The sequence below is a fragment of the Vulpes vulpes genome, chromosome 14, assembly GCF_048418805.1.
Source record: "Vulpes vulpes isolate BD-2025 chromosome 14, VulVul3, whole genome shotgun sequence".
Taxonomy (NCBI): Eukaryota; Metazoa; Chordata; class Mammalia; order Carnivora; family Canidae; genus Vulpes; species Vulpes vulpes.
The window spans coordinates 22,931,141-22,950,046 of record NC_132793.1 but is presented as its reverse complement, the minus strand read 5'-3'; the positions used below and the strand labels follow the sequence as shown (position 1 = coordinate 22,950,046).

The following is an 18,906-nucleotide window of genomic DNA, read 5'->3' as shown; positions in this document are numbered from 1 at the left end:
TTCTTCTTTTCTTTTCTCTTTTCCTTTCCTTCCCTTCTTTTCTTTTCTTTTCTTTTCTTTTCTTTTCTTCTTTCTGCCCATTCTCTTTGTCCCTTTATGTTTGATTGGCTGCACTGACCTTCTGTGGCTTCTTGGTTGGCTTAGTGAACAGTTATACCCCTTGCTTAAAATAATGTCACCATAGTAACCTAATTTACTGTGAAGTTTAGGTTATCTGCCCTTTCTAAGTTGAATTTTGGAAAAATACGAGTTTTCAGTACTTTTTGACCCTTGGAAGAAAGCTTTTTTGTATTTATTTATTTGAGCATTGGGGGAGAGAGAGAGAGGGAGGAGAGGGAGGCAGAGAGAGAGAGAGAAAATGAGTGGGGGGAGAGTCAGAGGGAAAGGGAGAGGCAGATTCCATGTCTAGTAGGTAGCACAGTGGGGAGCTCCATCCCAGGACCATGGGGTCATGACCTGAGCCAAAGGTGGACACTTAACAGTCTGAGCCACCCAGGCACCCCTGTAACTGATTTAATTTTGTTATGGTGTTGTGGTCAGTTCCCTCCAATTTGACAATTCTTTTTCTTTTTTTAAGGACCTATTTATTTATTAGAGAGAGAGAAAGTGAAAGAGAGAGAGAGAGAGAGAGAGAGAGCACAAGCTGGAGAAAGGGTAGAGAGAGAGAGACAGACAGACAGAATCTCAAGCAGACTCTGCTGAGTGCAGAGCCCAACATGGGGCTCTACCTCATGACCCTGAGATCATGACCGGAGCCAAAATCAATAGTAGGACACTCACCTGACTGAGATACTCAGGCACACCCAATTTGACAATTGTTGTATGGGGATCTTTTTGTCTTTTTGGCATTTGCAACATGGATATCATTGGTTTATTTTGATGATTGACCTCGGTTTGTGTGTTTATTCCTATTGCTGTTTTGTGGCTCTAGGTATTCATAATCCAATCTTTTTTAAAAGTACATTGAGGGTGCCTGGGTGGCTCAGTTGATTGAACATCTGACTCTTTATTTCTGCTCAGGTTATGATCTCAGGGTCACGGGATCGAGTTCCATGATGGGCTCCTCGATTGGTGCAGAGTTTGCTAGGGATTCTCTCTCTCCCCCTCTACTCCCTCCTAACTTGTGTGTGCATTTGCATGCACATACTCTGTGTGTGTGTGTCTCTCTCTTAAATAAGTAAACAAAATCTTTTTTTTAAGATACATTTGGAGGCACTTGGCTGGCTCAATTGGTGGAACATGTGACTCCAATCAGGGTTGTGAGTTCAAGCCCTACATTGGGTATAGAGATTGCTTAAAAATAAAATCTTTTAAAAAATATATTTGGTGGGCAGCCAGGGTGGTTCAGCGGTGAACTTCAGCCCAGGGCGTGATCCCCCCAGGGATCCGGGATTGAGTCCCGAGTCGGGCTCCCTGCATGGAGCCTGCTTCTCCCTCTGCTTCTCCCTCCGCCTGTGTCTCTGCCTCTCTCTCTGTCTCTCTCTCTGTGTCTCATGAGTAAATAGATAAAATCTTTAAAAAAATTAGTACATTTGGTGAACATTTATTGAATGCCTATACATTCAATATGCAGAGCACTCTGAAGGAAATTCAGACATTTGGCAAACACCTCTCTTCATCTTTTAAGGTTCAGCCCAAGTGCTAAGTCTTCTTTAAAGCTGCTTTCCTAACCTTCCAGTACCTGATGAAAAAGTTTGGACTACCATTCATTTGCTGCCTCTGAGGAAGGTGAGCAGAAGTAGTAGTTTTGGCTAATTTAAGGAAGAGACTAGGAGTTGAGTGGTAAGAAATGCACTTTAAGAAGAGAAGGGTTCAGGGACGCCTGGGTGGCTCAGTCAGTTAAATGGCCGACTCTTGATTTTTGCTTAGGTCATGATCTCAGGGTTCTGTGACCTAGCTTCTCGGCAGGCTTTGCACTCAGTGCAGAGTCTGCTTTTCCTTCTCCTTCCCCCTCTATTCCCCCACTACTTGGCCATGTACACTCTCTCTTTCTCTCTCTCTCTCTCAAATAAATAATCAAAATCTTAGAGAGAGAGAGAGAGAGAGAGAGAGAAGAGTCCAGAGTACCTGGCTGACTCAGTTGGTGGAGTATGCAGCTCTTGATTTCAGAATTGTGACTTTGAGCCCCACATTGCATATAGAGATTACATAAAAATAAAACATCTTTCCAAAGATAAAAAGAAAAAGAAGTGTCCACTCCACTCAGGTGCTTTAGAAAGGAGGTAGGGGAGAGCATGCAGAAATTCAGGCTCTACCCTAGGCATGCCATAGGAAATACTGTTTTTTCCTTCTGTCTGGTTCTAGTTATGGAATGTAGTAGGCTAGATAATTCTAGGCCTGTTACTCATTTACTCTTTTTCTTCTAGAGATCAAGAATTTTCTTGGTCTTTTTATAGAGGGGGATGACAAGTTCCAAGGAACCCACCATACTTCTCTTTGGGCCTTTGCCACCCTAGAAGCCCTGATGTTTGGTGATTTATTTGTTTTGTTTTTATCTTTTTAAAAATGTTTTATTTATTTATTTGAGAGAGAGAGAGAGAGAGAGCATGCAAGCAGGAGAAACAGCAAAGGAAGAAGGAGAAGTGGGCTCCCTGCTGAGTAGGAAGCCCGATCCTGAGATCATGACCTGAGCTGAAGGCAGATGCTTAACCGACTGAGCTACCCAGGCACCCCCTGGTCATCTATTTTGTAACTCCAGGACCTAGCCACTTGTCTCAGAATATAAATTTATAGGGTGCCTGGGTGGCTCAGTCTGTTGAGCATCTGACTCTTGGTTTAGGCTCAAGTTGTGATCTCAGGGTCGTGAGATCAAGTGCAGAATCTCTTTTTGCCCATCCCCAACACATTCTTTCTCTCTCAAATAAATAAATCTTTAAAAAAGGAAAAAGTATAAATTAGCAATGTTTGTTGTCTAATGGAATCAATAGGGAGTAGTTTCTGCACCGTAAAATGCTTAGTGTCTAGTGTTTGTATTTGCCATTTACAAATCCTGTTTGTAGGGACACCTGGGTAGTTCAGGTGTTGATTAAACATTGCCTTCGGCTCTGGTCATGATGGTCCTGGGATCAAGCCCCACATTGGGCACCTTGCTCAGTGGGGAGCTGGCTTCTCCCTCTTCTCTCTGCCTGTGCTCTCTCTTGCTATCTCTGATACTACCTCTTTCTCTCTCTCTCTCTCAAATAAATAAATATCTTAAAATACAAAAATCCTGTTATGAGTTGAGTTTTAAATGTTTGTATTGTCTTGAACTCTTCTTCAATTTTTAAAAAAGATTTAATTTATTCATGAGAGACAGAGAGGGAGGGAGGGAGGGACACAGGCAGAGGGAGAAGCAGGCTCCCCGCAAGGAGCCCAATGTAGGACTCAATCCTGGACCCCAGGATCATGCCCTGAGTCAAAGGCAGACGCTCAACCACTGAGCCACCCAGGCGTCCCAAACTCTTTTCTTCAAAGGAAAACTATTGAACATTTGAATTGTATCTAATGATCCATTTAAACTCTCTTATTTAGGCAAAGTTAATTCAAGAAGAGGTAGAAAACATGACCAGATTAGTAACATAGAAGTAATGGAAAATGTAGGTAATTATCTTGAAAAGTTCTTAGAGTAGTCAGTTTAATAGAAAATGAAGTCAAGCTTTCTAGTACTTTCTATGAGGTAAGCATAGCCTAATGCTGAAACTTGGCAGGAAGGATATAATATGAGGAAATTTAGACAAATCCTACTTATAAAAGAGCCACAGAACTTGTCAGTTAAATAGTAAGACACCAAACAGGCACTTATTAAATGAATGGCACACACAACCGAATATGACATATTTTAGCAGAGTAATGATAGCTTAAACTTAGGAAATCTGCTATTTCATTATTTTCAGAGAGTAAAAGAGAAAAGCTGTATAATCTTCTTGACAAAGGCTGAAAGGTCTTACAATTTATTCTCTCCCATCCAAGTATTAACCAGGCCCGACCCTGCTTAGCTTCTGCGATCAGATGAGATCGGGCGTGTTTAGGGTGGTATGGCTGTAGACAATTTATTCTCAATCCTTGGTAAGTAGGTGAAAAACTTCTTTTTTTTTTTAATTTAATTTATTTATGATAGTCACACACACACACACACACACACACACAGAGAGAGAGAGAGAGAGAGAGAGAGAGGCAGAGACATAGGCAGAGAGAGAAGCAAGCTCCATGCACCGGGAGCCCGATGTGGGATTCGATCCCGGGTCTCCAGGATCGCGTCCTGGGCCAAAGGCAGGCGCCAAACCGCTGTGCCACCCAGGGATCCCTGGTGAAAACTTCTAATTAAAGGCATTAATTAGAAAATTTGACAGACTTCACACTTAATGATGAGACAGTGGAGACATTTTCATTAAAGAGAAGGATGCTGACTATCTGCTAATTTTCAACATCATCTTAGAAGCACTAGTCAATGTAACACAAGAAAAAGAAAGGGCAGGTATCAGTATTGAAAGTGAGATAATATAGTCATAACTTGAATATGATAATGATAGCCCACCTGGGAAATGCAAGGGAATTAGTTGATAATCCATTGGCTAGAGTTTAAATAGGTTCAAAAATCCAGTGTAACAAGATTTATTTATTTATTTTTAGAGATTTTATTTATTTATTCATGAGAGACAAAGAGAGAGAGAGGGGCAGAGACACAGGCAGAGAGAGAAGCAGGCTCCTCTTGAATATAGGGAGCCTGATGCGGGACTCGGTCCTGGGCCTCCAGGATCATGCCCTGGGCTGAAGGCAGCGCTGAACCGCTGAGCCACCTGGGCTGCCCTGTAACAAAATTTATAATGAGAATGATTGCTTCCACTTCTTTATCCTTTACCTGTTCTGTCCTATATAGATAACCACTTTTATTAGTTTTTATCCATCCTACTAGTGTTTCTTTTTTTAACTACAAACAAAAACAAATTACATATTCTTATTTTTCTTTTTTGTAATGAGAAAGGAATCATAAGATATGTATTACTCTATAGCATGCTTTTTTAAAACTTAACATGCCTTGGAAATCTTCTGTATCAATTCATAGAGTATGCTCTCTCTCTCTCTCTCTTTTACAGATTTATTTATTTTAGAAAGGGGTGAAGAGGCAGAAAGAGTCTTGAGCAGACTATGCTGAACATGGAGCCCGATGTGCAGCTCCATCTCACATTCCTGAGATGATGGCTTGAGCCAAAACCAAGAGTCAGCTGCTCAACCAACTGAGCCACTCAGGCATCTCTCTCTCTCTGTCTCTCTCTTTCATAGCTTTATAATATTCTATTTTGTGGGTGTGCTAAGCAGCATATAAATCCTGAAACCATGAAGCTGTTGGTTGATAATTTGTTTATTACATGCTTCTCAGAACTTTTAATTTATAAGTATTTATTTTTGGGACGCCTGGGTGGCTCAACAGTTAAGCGTCTGCCTTCAGCTCAGAGCGTGATCCTGGAGTCCTGGGATCGAGTCCCACATCGGGTTCCCTGCGTGGAACCTGCTTCTCCCTCTGCCTATGTCTCTGCCTCTCTTTGTGTCTCTCATGAATAAATAAATAAATAAAATCTTAAAAAAAATATATAATTATTTATTTTTGGGGTTTCTTTAAAAAAAATATTTTTTATTGGAGTTCAATTTGCCAACATATAGGATAACACCCAGTGCTCATCCCATCAAGTGCCCCCCTCAGTGTCCGTCACCCAGTCACCCTCACCCCCCGCCCACCTCCCTTTCCACCACCCCTTGTTCATTTCCCAGAGTTAGGAGTCTCTCATGTTGTCTCCCTTTCTGATATTCCCCGGATGTCTGATTCTTTTTTTTTTTTTTTTTTAATTTTTTTTTATTTATTTATGATAGTCAAAGAGAGAGAGAGGCAGAGACACAGGCAGAGGGAGAAGCAGGCTCCATGCACCGGGAGCCCGATGTGGGATTCGATCCCGGGTCTCCAGGATCGCGCCCTGGGCCAAAGGCAGGCGCCAAACCGCTGCGCCACCCAGGGATCCTCCGCTGCACCACCCAGGGATCCCTGGATGTCTGATTCTTAATCTCAGCTCTGTTCTTCATCTCTGGGTCATGAGTTCAGGCCTTGCCAAAAAAAGAAATGTATTTATCTTTACTTTAAAAAAGTATTATGTGACTAAATCCTTGTAAAAATTGAAACTACAGGGGCACCTGGGTGGCTCACTTGGTTACGTGTCTGACTCTTGATTTTGGCTAAGGTGCTAATCTTGGGGTTGTGGAATATAGCCCTGTGTCCGTCTCTGCGCTCAGAGTGGATTCTGCTTGTCCCTCTCCCTCTGCTCCTCCTCCTGCTTGCACTCTCAAAAAATAAGTAAAATCTTAAAAAAAAAAAAAAAAGAAAAATTAAAACTATAGGCAAAGGTCTCCTGGCCATTTCTAGTACCCCTTCCCCTCCCTAGAGCTTACTTTTGTTATCAGTTTGGGATTTGATATCTGTTCCTTTCTGTCTAATATTTCCTTTAGAAATGTGACTCCCAGGTACAGTGTAGTTTGGAAACTAGAATCTCATCATTCGGGCTTAGTTACATATTGAACCTGAAAACTTTTTCTCCCTTTTTCTGGCTTTATAGATTTCATTCACAATTCCTCTTTTGTTAACCTGTGGCATCTTTTCCAGCACCCCTAATGGTTGTCCAAATATTTAGGTTGTAGCAGATAAAATTATTGTTTTTCTGTGGTAAAAAGTAGTTATTGGTGGTTTTATTGTTTTTCTGTGGTAAAAAGTAGTTATTGGTGGTTTTATGTGGTTTCACCTAATAGTTTTTTTTTTTTTTTTTTTTTTAAGATTTTATTTATTGATTGATGAGAGACAGAGCAAGAGAAAGAGGCAGAGACACAGGCAGAGGGAGAAGCAGGCTCCACGCAGGGAGCCCAATGTGGGACTCAATCCCGGGTCTCCAGGATCACGCCGCTGGCTGAATGTGGCGCCAAACCTCTGAGCCACGGGGGCTGCCCTCACCTAATAGTTTAAAAACTTAATTTGTTTACATGTCTGATTCTCCTCAAGGGCAGGAGTCTTAAAATCCCTTTCAGAACCTGGAGCTGACTGGGCAGATGAAAGTCACTTAAAGTTCTATTGACTAATAAAGCTGAGCTGTTTTCCAAGGCGCAACTAGTGATTTTGATCCCACCAAGTTTTCTGTCTTCTCTGAAATGCAGTTGGGTTTCCCCATCCTCCATGAGTGCCTTGCATCCTTGTATACCTTAGGAAAGTAGGGAAAACGGTCTCCTTAGGAAACCTTGCATACTTGGTTAACTGTTGGTTAACTGTTGATCCTTCTGGAGAGATTTGTGTAGTCTGCAGATAGTAGGGTGCCTATGTCCTGTGAAATTATTTGAGCAAGGAAGGGCTTTAGGTTAGCCAAGGGCCTAGAGGTCCTTCTTCAGACTCCTGAGTGTATGCATTATTAGAGTTGCTAGTCTAGGAATTTGGAGTTGATTCTGTGGATCTGGACTTGCCAGACTTTTAGATGGCACTGACCAGTGCATATTCAAAATAATTTGTGGTTTATCCTGAGACTGCTGACTTTTTATTTTGCCAAATAAGGATATTTAAAATAAATATCTAGTTACATATATTTTTATAGTTAATACATGCTCATGGTACAACATTCAGAACATACAAAAAGATATACATTGAATAAAATAAGTCTCATACTTCCTCTCCAGTTCCTTAACTATCCAGTTCCCCTCCCACGAGGCAAACCGGGTTGCTTGATCATCCTTCCAGAGATAGCCCACGCATTTAAAAACAGGTACGAATGTATTGGCTCTCTCCCCTCCCCCAAGTAAATGGTAGTGCATTCAGTACCATTTTGCATCTTTAGATGTTGAGGTTTTTTCCCACTTTCCTTAGAGATCTTTTAAAATTGGTACATATAGAGCTGATTTAATTTTTTTAATGGCTCCATAATATTAGTAAGAGTATTAAAAACAGGTACCACTGTTTTAATTTAAAAAGTGTATTTATGCACCAAAAATTTAGAAATAATATGATTTTATATAAAGAGAAGTTCTGCAAGTTGAATAAATTCAGTTCTGTGAAAAATTAATTCCATACATTGGTCCAAAGACTTTGTTTTGAAAACTATTGCTAGAGATAGTAAGTCATTAAAGAAAGGGCTTTTGAATAGAAGTGTATTAGGTCAGAGTTTATTATTTTAGGGAGGCTCGCTAGTCTCTGGTAGACTGAACAAATGAGAGGGCAAGAGGAATATAACTGAGATATCCATGTTCTTCTCCCCATTTTTTTTTTAAGATTTTATTTTTATTTTTATTTTTTTAATTTTTATTTATTTATGATAGTCACAGAGAGAGAGAGAGAGAGAGAGAGGCAGAGACATAGGCAGAGGGAGAAGCAGGCTCCATGCACTGGGAGCCTGATGTGGGATTCGATCCCGGGTCTCCAGTATCGCGCCCTGGGGCTAAAGGCAGGCGCCAAACCGCTGCGCTACCCAGGGATCCCTTAAGATTTTATTTTTAAGTGATCTCTACACTCAGTGTAGGGCGCAAATTCACAACCCCAAGATCAAGAGTCTCATGTGCCAGCAACTGAGCCAGCCAGGTGCCCCACCCCGCCCCCCGCCGTTTTATAGAGATAATTAGGTTTAGGGAATCCTTTTGTCTCCTACTATTGTATTTCATGGTTCATCAGATTGTACAGTTAGCTGGTCTGCTGTCAGGATAGCTTATGTTTGTAGCAGCTGTATGTCAGTTGTATTGGAGTAGGGACTAGTTTCAGGACTGTTTATTCCTTCCGTTATGTTTTTTGGGCACTTCATGTATGTATAGTACCATTCAGAATTTTGAAAAGCATACCCTGTCAGTTTTGTGTGAGAAATACCCACACAAAGTGATAGGGCCTGAACTTATAAAGTGACTGAAACTAGAGGGGGTAGCTGGAGTCTAAGAGCGTTGAGATTGAAGAATTGACCAGATATGTGACCTTTGGGAAGAATAGGGAGAGCAGAATTCATTTGCTCAACATTTATTGAATGCTCAGTATCTGCAACCTGTTGTGATAGGTTAAACGGCAAACAAACTGCCTTAGAGGTTAATAGTGTAGGACTGGAGAGGATAGAATGTAGAGACACAAGGAAGCAGGCCTGTTTATTTAGGTAACACATGTTTATTAGGACATTGGGGTACTAGGTGCTTGATGTAATAAGAAAGGCTGGAAATGATACAAATCCAGGTTGTAGGGAGAAAATATATGTAGAATCTGAACTTTCTCCATCTAGAATAGCAATCTGATTAATATAAGTGTATTTAAGAGAACAATTGCAAACAATAGTTATTTTTCTTTATTTTTACCATTTGTTTATTTTTGCAATGAGCAATATAGTAATATGGTTAAAAAATAAAGAACATTAGGGATCCCTGGGTGGTGCAGCGGTTTGGCGCCTGCCTTTGGCCCAGGGCGCGATCCTGGAGACCCAGGATCGAATCCCACATTGGGCTCCCGGTGCATGGAGCCTGCTTCTCCCTCTACCTGTGTCTCTGCCTCTCTCTCTCTCTCTGTGTGTGTGTGTGTGTGTGTGTGTGTGTGTGACTATCATTAAAAAAAAAAAAAAAAAAGAAAGAAAGAACATTAAAATGTATACTACAAAAAGAAGTCTCCCTCCCACTTTCACCCCTTCTCTCCCCTCCCCAGTTCTCCTCTTGTGTCAGTTAGGTTTTAAAGCTGGAAACAAAAACCACTCTGGGTACTTTAACCACAAAAGGATTTAACACAAGAAATTGAGTATTTTCAAAATTGTTGGAAGGGTTGGAAGACTGGGACTCCGGTTGCTATCCTTAAGTATCGATTTGAAGGACCCATCACTGAAGCTGTGTTCCGGAGGTTGGGAAGTCACTACTGCCAGTGCCACTGCTACCCTCAACACTTGCTTAATACTAAGGAAGACAGTAATTAGACATTAGATCCTTGCTTCTGCAGATCAGTACATCAGTATTACCAGAGAGCTTGCTTGTTTAAAGCTCTAAGGCTCTAGCTCCACCTGGTAAATCAGAATCTGCATTTTAACAAGATCCTCTGATGATCTGCATTATGTTAAAGTTTGAGAGGCCCTGCACAGGAGCTCTGGATTTGGCCACTACAGTTGCCTCTAAACCTGTCGAGTCTTCATGACCTTGATTGCCAGTTAATTAGGGAGTCAGAGAAATGTAGTTGTTGGTTTTTCCAATTCTTGGTCTGGAAGGAGGGTAAACTGTTGAACTATTGACCTGACCATACTTCTATAAGTAACCATTGTTAGATTCTTGTGTAAGATATTTTAATGCATATTTAAGCATATATAAACATACTTTTCATCTTTTTTTTTTTTTAAAGATTTATTCGTTTGAGAGAGAGAGAGACAGCATGAGTGGGGGGGGGGGGTGGTGGGCAGAGGGAGAAGCAGACTCTCACTGAGCAAGGAGCCCAGTGTGGGGTTTGATCCCAGGACCCCAAGATCATGACCTGAGCCGAAGTCAGGTGTTTCACTCAGACACCCCTACTTTTTCATCTTTTAAAAAATAAACAGTAGCTTACCATACACAATGTTCTGTACCTTGCTGTTTTCATTTAATAGTTTATCTTGAGAGAGCTTTCCATATCATGACATAGAACCATTTTGTTTTTTTTTTTAACAGTTGTATGGTATTCTATATGGATTGTAACATTCTTAAATCGAGGCTATCTAATACAGTCTGGGTTGCATGGTCATTCTAATTTATTGGCACATATAAAATATAATCTAGTTAAATGTTTGCTTCCTGCTCCCTTTGTGCTCTGGTCTGTGTGTATGTCATCTGGGTTTAATTAACTTGCACTATAACTGAGTTTCTGGGTATCCTTCTTCTACATGACAGAACTCAGGCTCTGAAAAGTCAGATTAATAATTCATAAACTAACGAATGTCCAGGTTGGGATTTGGACCTCAAGTCTGTTAGCCTCCATAACTTGCAATTTGATGCAATTACAGAGTCTCTAAATGGTAGGCTTTATTTAGTACTTTGGTAATGCAGTCCTTTGGGAAGAGGTTTGGCAGGGTACTATTTTGGATATTTTGAGTAGATATTAAAGGCGTTTAACTTTTTTTTCTGACTCAGGTATCCAGCTCACATAGAAGACATTGACTACGAAGAAGGAAAAGTACTCATCCATTTCAAGCGTTGGAATCATCGTTATGATGAGTGGTTTTGCTGGGACAGTCCTTATTTACGTCCTTTAGAGAAAATACAGCTGAGGAAAGAGGGCTTACATGAAGATGAAGGATCTTCTGTGAGTATCAAATCTGTAATGAGCTGGGTCAGCCGTTGAGTACTTTATGTTCCAGCCTTTGATGTTCAGTGTGAAAGTCAGTAGCAGCTGGGGACCAATCCTTATTTAGGCCTGTAGTTACAACCCTGAGATTTCCATGGCACCTGGGCTCTTGAAGAATCTCATTTGTCATCTGTCTGTATGATATGATTGACATGACAGCTCATAAACTAACTTGACTGAAAAGCATTGAAGATGAATGGGGACCTTATCTCTTTCTTTCAAACCACTGTATCCCTTTGGATCATTTATTAAACTTATTTGTTGTCTGGCCATTTATTAAGCAGTCATTCCATGTAGAGCCTCATATCAAGTCTTATATAAACTTAAAAAAAAATGTTATTTGGGACGCATGGGTGACTCAGCGGTTGAGTGCCTGCTTTCCTCAGGGCGTGATCCTGGAGTCTTGGGATCGAGTCCCACATTGGGCTCCCTGCATGGAGCCTGCTTTTCCCTCTGCCTGTCTCTGCCCCTCCCTCTTTCTCTCTCTCTCTCTGTCTCTCACGAATAAATAAATAAAAACTTTAAAAAAGTTATGTATTTTTTGAGAGAGAGAGAGCGCGTGCACAGGTGTAAGCATGGGGAGGGGTACAGGGAAAAGGAGAAGCGAAGCAGACTCCCTGCTGATCCAGCGTGGGGCTGGATTCCAGGATCCTGAGATTATGTCTAGCCAAAGGTAGACGCTTAACCAATTGAGCCACTCAGGCACTCCCTTTTATAAACTCTGGAGTGGTACCTGGCTGGCTTAGTTGGTAGAGTGTGTGACTCTTGATCTTGTGGTCATGAGTTCGAGCCCCACATTGGGTGTGGAGTCTACCTTAAAAAGAAAAAAACTCTTGAAAATCTTGGAATTGGACTATATTCCTTTTTCTAAATTTCATTGCTGTGCCTGGAGCTTTTACTGATTTCAGAATGAAGAATTAAGTATTATTTTTGAGTTTTTTAAACAGGCATTGAGACATCTGTAGAAATTCTGCTGCCTTTGGATCTGACTCAGTCCTGGATTCTGTTTTTCATTTGAATCCTGGCCAGGAAACTTGAACTCTTGCTGTCTGTGTGTGTCATTCCTTCCCCACCCCTGCCCCCATTTAATATTGTTTCCTGTTGTCCAATTTGTTTGCTCATATTCATTCTATAAACTGTATCAGTGCAAACTGTGTGCTGGGAAAATGGTATGAAATATTAAAGGTGAATGGGTGCTTCCTTTGGCAACAGACCCTTTAAATATGTGGGGTGGCATTAGGTGGCATGAATGCGGTTTCCCTTAAGCTGCGGTAGCTCCCCTCCTTCCAACTCATATAGTGGGTGTTCCTAGTGGTCTTGGGCTCAGGGTCAGTGTTGGAGGTATCATCAGTGCTGTGCTATGCCTGGCCAGACCTAGGACAGGAAGAGTCTTGTTTTCCAGCCCTTTTGGTTTTTCTACAGTTTTGAGCAGCAGAAAACATCTTCCTCCATCCCAGTAGCTATCTCCATCTCCCACTATTGTCAACCCAGCCTCTCTCACAGAATCTGGTACTATATGCGTCCTATGAAATTGGATTAGTAACAGGTCTTTTTTTTTTGTTTTTTTAATGCCTTTTAGGAATTTCAAATAAACGAACAGGTCCTTGCTTGCTGGTCTGATTGTCGTTTTTACCCAGCCAAAGTCACTGCTGTAAACAAGGACGGTAAGGCATTTGAGTTGTAATTGTTTTTATTCATGACTTAGGGGGAAGTTTGTAATATTAGAGTCTGATAGTATATTTTCAGCATGTAATTATTGCCTAGGAATTCTCTCTCAGGTTAATCTCTATGTGAGGAATTAGGAAGAAATTATAAATGGAGAGAAAGCTGGATTAAAAAGAGGAATTTTGATTATCTTCTAAATTTTCATAATAGTTTTCTATAAAATAGTTATGGTTCATCCATAATAGTCACTGTGCTAGTAAGTGTGAGTTTCTTGTCCAGGAGTTACTAATATAATTGATGAATTATTAATATAATTGATGATTTGTACCTAGAAATGAACATTAATAAACATTTCTTAATATGATTTGTGGGGGGTGCCTGGCTGGCTCAGTCGGTCGAGCATGTGACTCTGGATCTCCAGGTCATGAATTCAAGCCCTGCATTGGGTATGGAGCCTATTTAAAAAATGCCTTGTGGATGCAGTGTGATTGAGGATGATCTGTAATATCAAAGTTGCTAGTTGAAATTGGATCCCTGGGATTTAGAGCATTGAGTTGGGATGCCTTTGCCAGAGTTTAGAACCTGTGAGGAGTCAAGACTGGGAACATGACCCAAAGAGTCTCATTTTGCTAGTACAAAGGCAAAAGAAGGATTAAGATAATATGGTCAGCATCCTGACACTGAGAGAATAGACTCTGGGTCTGAGTGATACCTTTTTATGGGCATTTCCTATCAGGATATTTATGATATGTCCATGATCTCTCCAGTGAATGTTTAGGCTAGTCATACCTTTTAGTACTGCTGTTAGTGGTGACTATAAGGTCACATTGACTTTTTATTTCGTGAGGTTATTTTGGTATTCATTCAGCACTCTGTTAAATGCTGGACCTGGGGCTGACCAAACTGTCTGAGAATGGATTGAAATGGTCAAAAATGAACGTATGTTTGCATATGGCAGAACTTTCTGTTCCTCTTTTGCTACATTCACCCCATCCCAAAGCCCCTAGCTGTTAGGCCAGTGTGGGTTAACCCTGCTAATAAAATGTAGGTTATCCTGAAAGCACATTCCTGTTGCCTCAGGCTTCCAAAGCAAGGTTGTATCTTTTAAGGTGTCTAAGCAGTTACTGATACTCCAGTTCCTGGTTGATTAAGTCTTTTTGGATACTCTCTCTTTTTTTTTTTTTTTTATTTAATTTGTTTTTTTTTTTAAATTAATTTTTATTGGTGTTCAATTTACCAACATACAGAAAAACACCCAGTGCTCATCCCGTCAAGTGTCCACCTCAGTGCCCGTCACCCATTCCCCTCCAACACCCGCCCTCCTCCCCTTCCACCACCCCTAGTTCGTTTCCCCGAGTTAGGAGTCTCTATGTTCTGTCTCCCTTCCTGATATTTCCCAACATTGCTTTTCCCTTCCTTTATATTCCCTTTCACTATTATTTATATTCCCCAAATGAAAGAGAACATACACTGTTTGTCCTTCCCCGATTGACTTATTTCATTCAGCATAATACCCTCCAGTTCCATCCACGTTGAAGCAAATGGTGGGTATTTGTCGTTTCTAATTGCTGAGTAATATTCCATTGTATACATAAACCACATCTTCTTTATCCATTCATCTTTCGATGGACACCGAGGCTCTTCCACAGTTTGGCTATTGTGGCCATTGCTGATGGAAACATCGGGGTGCAGGTGTCCCGACGTTTCATTGCATCTGAATCTTTGGGGTAAATCCCCAACAGTGCAATTGCTGGGTCGTAGGGCAGGTCTATTTTTAACTCTTTGAGGAACCTCCACACAGTTTTCCAGAGTGGCTACACCAGTTCACATTCCCACCAACAGTGTAAGAGGGTTGGATACTCTCTTATTTCCATGAATTTCTTTTATAAGCTTGTGTTCACAATATAATCCTGTTACTACTTTTCATATGTATCACTTTAGCCTAAAAACATATTTTAGCTTATATGTTAGTTTAATAACATGTAACATGCCTTTTTTAGTAAATGAATAGTTTACTTTTTCAGGGTCTTATTTTCAAGATTAATAATTTTTTCTGCTCTTACTGGATTTAAATCATAGGATATGAAATGTAGGTGTTTTATATCTTCATAGAAAGTCTATTAGGTTGATTTATGCTGATCAATCATATTTTCGTCCTGTATAATATCTGCTGGAGGTGTGCTCCCTTGGAGAAATGGCTGGCCCTTAGATCAGATAAAAGTTATGGGTAGTAACTCTGTAGATAAAGGAAGTTGTAGAAAGGAAGCAGTATTTCTCTTTTGATCCTGTGATGTCCTGGAGTCATATGGAAGATAGAAAGGAGGCCATGGGGGTTGGATGAGGAAGTGGCAAAGGAGAAAATGCAGACTGTGGAAGAGGTTTAAGGAACCTTGGGAGCAGTCTCGCAGAGGGGTAGGGTGCTGTCTTGGTGGAGGCAGTAGAGGCTTAGGAGTCTACTGTTTGCATTTATTTTTATTTTTATTATTATTTTTTTAAATCTTTAATCATCATCATCATCATCATCTTATTTTTTTTTTTTAATTTTATTTATTTATTCACGATAGTCACACACACACAGAGAGAGAGGCAGAGACAGGCAGAGGGAGAAGCAGGCTCCATGCACCGGGAGCCCGACGTGGGATTCGATCCCGGGTCTCCAGGATCGCGCCCCGGGCCAAAGGCAGGCGCCAAACCGCTGTGCCACCCAGGGATCCCTACTGTTTGCATTTAATATCTGCAGAGCCCAAAGCTGGGCATCATGGATTTAAAGGGGGGGAAAAAAAGAGAGAAGACTATTTCAAGGCAGTATGAAATAGGTGTTGCTATAGAGTCGCCAGGAGGAGGCAGTACAGGAACAGAAGGGTGCAGATAAATCATAATGGGAGGAGAGAGGGACCCCTGTCTGCAGTTACTGTTTTGTGTGTGTGTGTGTGTGTGTGTGTGTGTGTGTGTGTATGTGGATGGGTCTGGAATTTTTTGAAATAATCATTTAAGTACTAAAAGTCATTGGTCACCTTATTGGCCATAGTTAAGATTTTTAAATGTCTTTTATTTTTTATTTTTTTAAAGGATTTTATTTATTTATTCGTGAGAGACACAGAGAGAAAGAGAGGCAGAGACACAGGCAGAGGGAGAAGCAGGCTCCATGCAGAGAGCCTGACGTGGGACTCGATCCCAGGTCTCCAGGATCACACCCTGGGCTGAAGGCGGCGCTAAACCGCTGAGCCATCTCGGCTGCCCTTAAATGTCTTTTAAACCGGGGGCAACCAGAGATTTGCAAGTTGTTTTAAAACATATTTTCAGGGCAGCCCTGGTGGTTCAGTGATTGAGTCCCACATGAGGTTTCTTGCAGGGAGCCTGCTTCTCCTTCTGCCTATGTCTCTGCCTCCTCTCTGTGTCTCTCATGAATAAATAAATATAATGTTTAAAAAATATTTTTTTTTCCTCCATGAGCTAAAATGATCAGAGGGAGAGTCTTCATATAATGATTATCCCTAAAATAGTCATTTGCCACCCTAATAATATTGGTTTTGTAATCTGAATTCTGTCCAGTGAATTTTAGTTAACTGAAGGACATTGAGTATGAGTGGAGATTTCTACCAGAACCAGTTTTCCTTAGAGTTCTTGGGTCTGAAGTCCTAACTGGTCTTGAGACCAATTGGAAGGGAGAGGAGAGGAAAGGGGAGGGGAAATCCTGAAAGTTAGTGGAATTGGCTGGGTAGTATTATTGCCACATTTTGGATTGTGAAGGAAAGCTAACCTTTATGAGATCTCAGATGTGTGCCTGATTTTGAAATAATGACTTTTAGGTGCTGCCTTTGGGTTAGATTTTATCCATGGGAGCTGGTGGACAGTTTCTAGTTCTAGTATGTTTCTAGTATGATTCTAGTAATTGCAGGATGGAGAAAGACAATGCTGGGTTCTGTTTTTCACTCTTTGCCTGGTATTTTCTACTCTGCCTCCATTTCATCTGCAGCAGAGGCCACCACAGCCTAATGGCACTGTGAGGAAAAGCTCTGCTGGCAAGGTACCCCCTTTATTTCCTATAAAAGTCATTCTGTGTTGTTGGTTCTGCTAGGAGAAGCTGGGCATACAATGAAGTCACACCCTATAGATTAATCTTTGGAAGACTTGGGGTCACTTTCTTGCCACTCCTAACCTTCTTGTTGGTTTTCCTGAGGCTGAGTATTGAGGCTGCTGGGGCTGGGAGTCTGGCATAGTTGAAACATACCTAAAAGGCAACTTTAGAGTTTCTTAAAGGAGTAATTAAGCACTTGGAAACTGGGGAGGACAGTGCAATGTTATTTAGCCCTTTTCACCTGCAGTAGTTCTTTGGCAGTGACAGTCAAGCATCATTGCATGTGAAGGCAGCCACCCATGGTTAGCCTTGTTAGCCCCTCCATCTGTGCTGGTGTAAAGGATGGGATTCTGCTTCCAGGAAATCTTTGTTCAGAAGCTATCTCTAGTGAGTTGACCTCAGCTCTTTGCTGGGGCTGCTCAGCTCTCCTTTGTTACACTGGAGATGGCAGAGCCACTTTTGTGTCAGGGCATTGTGTCCCCAGTCATGGGCCTCACTGCTCTCCACGACGTTCTCTGGGGGAAACAGAAAGTAGGTTTTCATTTTCAACAAAATGAGGAATTGTTCCTTCCTGTTGATCTGTGATTCTTTAACTCAAGTAAACAGGCGAATCAGGTCCCTCTTCCTTGAAATTATTCATATTCTTTAAGTCACGTGTCCCCTGTTCCCTTAGTTCAATCTTCAGTCCAGTGCCTAAAGTCTGCATTCATAACAGGAGATTCTATAGAAATGATCTTATTTCTAGAGTCTCTTGTTGAAGCAGTTACTATTTTTTGTCTTCTTCATGCTGTAACTGATCCTACATTTGAAATGTGGGGACTGTGTGAACAGCTTTGCACAGAAATAAAAGGAAGATTAGGCCTACACATGCAGGTGCTAGCTTTGCTCTTACCTTCTATGTGGGGAAGGAAGGGAGAGGGAGAAGCAGATTCCTCACTGAGCAGGGAGCCTGGGACTCCAGGTTCATGACCTGAGCCTAAGGGGAGATGCTTAACCAACTGAGCCATCCAAGCACCCCAGGAAGACATTCTTTCAGTTGTATAGGAACCATTAAAATAGATGTGAGGCCTCTCAGAAATAGGCCTGGGCCACCATTGTCCATGGGATGTGTTATTTTTTTCCTTCTGATTTATTGAAGCCCAAGTTAGGCTGTGTACATGATCAAGGGAGAAAGTTTTGAGATGATCCCTTATGACCTTGGAAGTAAAAAGGGTCAGGGCCAGGATATTGCTTTCTTAAGGACAGTGATCCCTTAGTACCTTTGGCCATAGTGTGAGTCATTTCAGAGTGGCCTTTGATGCTCTGGTCTGTGGTTTGGACTTTAGGCTGAGGGACTTGGGGAATAGGCAGTTTGGGGTGGTGGAAGAAGAATTGGTCAGAGGTCAGCAGAGAGGCTTAGCTTCTAATCCCAACTCTGCTTAGCTCTTTATGGAACTCAGGGCACAGCCCTTCATTTAAGGCCTCCTTTTTGAGCCTGCCATCAGGAGTAAGCTTTAAAATTTACCACAAATAGCTGAAAATGTCCTTGTGGATGTTTGAAACGTATATAAAAATAGACAGTTTTCATTTTGATATAATTAGAGCTTTCTTTCTTGGTAAGATAGTTGAAGGGGTATAGGCTTGGGTGTTTCATTGGCACACTTGATATTTAAGATTTAATGAGAGTTGATTCTTAATGCCCCCATCCTCAGGCTGGCCAGAACCATGTCATGGTTGCTTGAAAAGGGTATGTTTAGAGTTCCATAGTATTGCTTATCATTGTTTCTTTGCTTGCCAGTGCCCTTACAATAGAGACAGAAAGATAGGATCCCAGGCCTTTGTTGTAAGAACTCATCAGTTATTGCTGAGC

The 18,906-nt window shown here is 41.3% G+C and overlaps 1 protein-coding gene across 2 annotated transcripts in view; it reads left to right on the top strand.

The window, feature by feature from the left end:
• Window positions 1-18,906, top strand: part of PHF20 (PHD finger protein 20) — a 150,663-nt gene that overhangs the window by 53,462 nt on the left and 78,295 nt on the right. For both annotated transcript variants that reach the window (XM_026009784.2, XM_026009785.2), the window contains exons 3-4: window positions 11,101-11,272; window positions 12,894-12,978. In XM_026009784.2, the coding sequence (XP_025865569.1) occupies window positions 11,101-11,272; window positions 12,894-12,978 (257 nt within the window). The remainder of the gene's footprint in view (window positions 1-11,100; window positions 11,273-12,893; window positions 12,979-18,906) is intronic.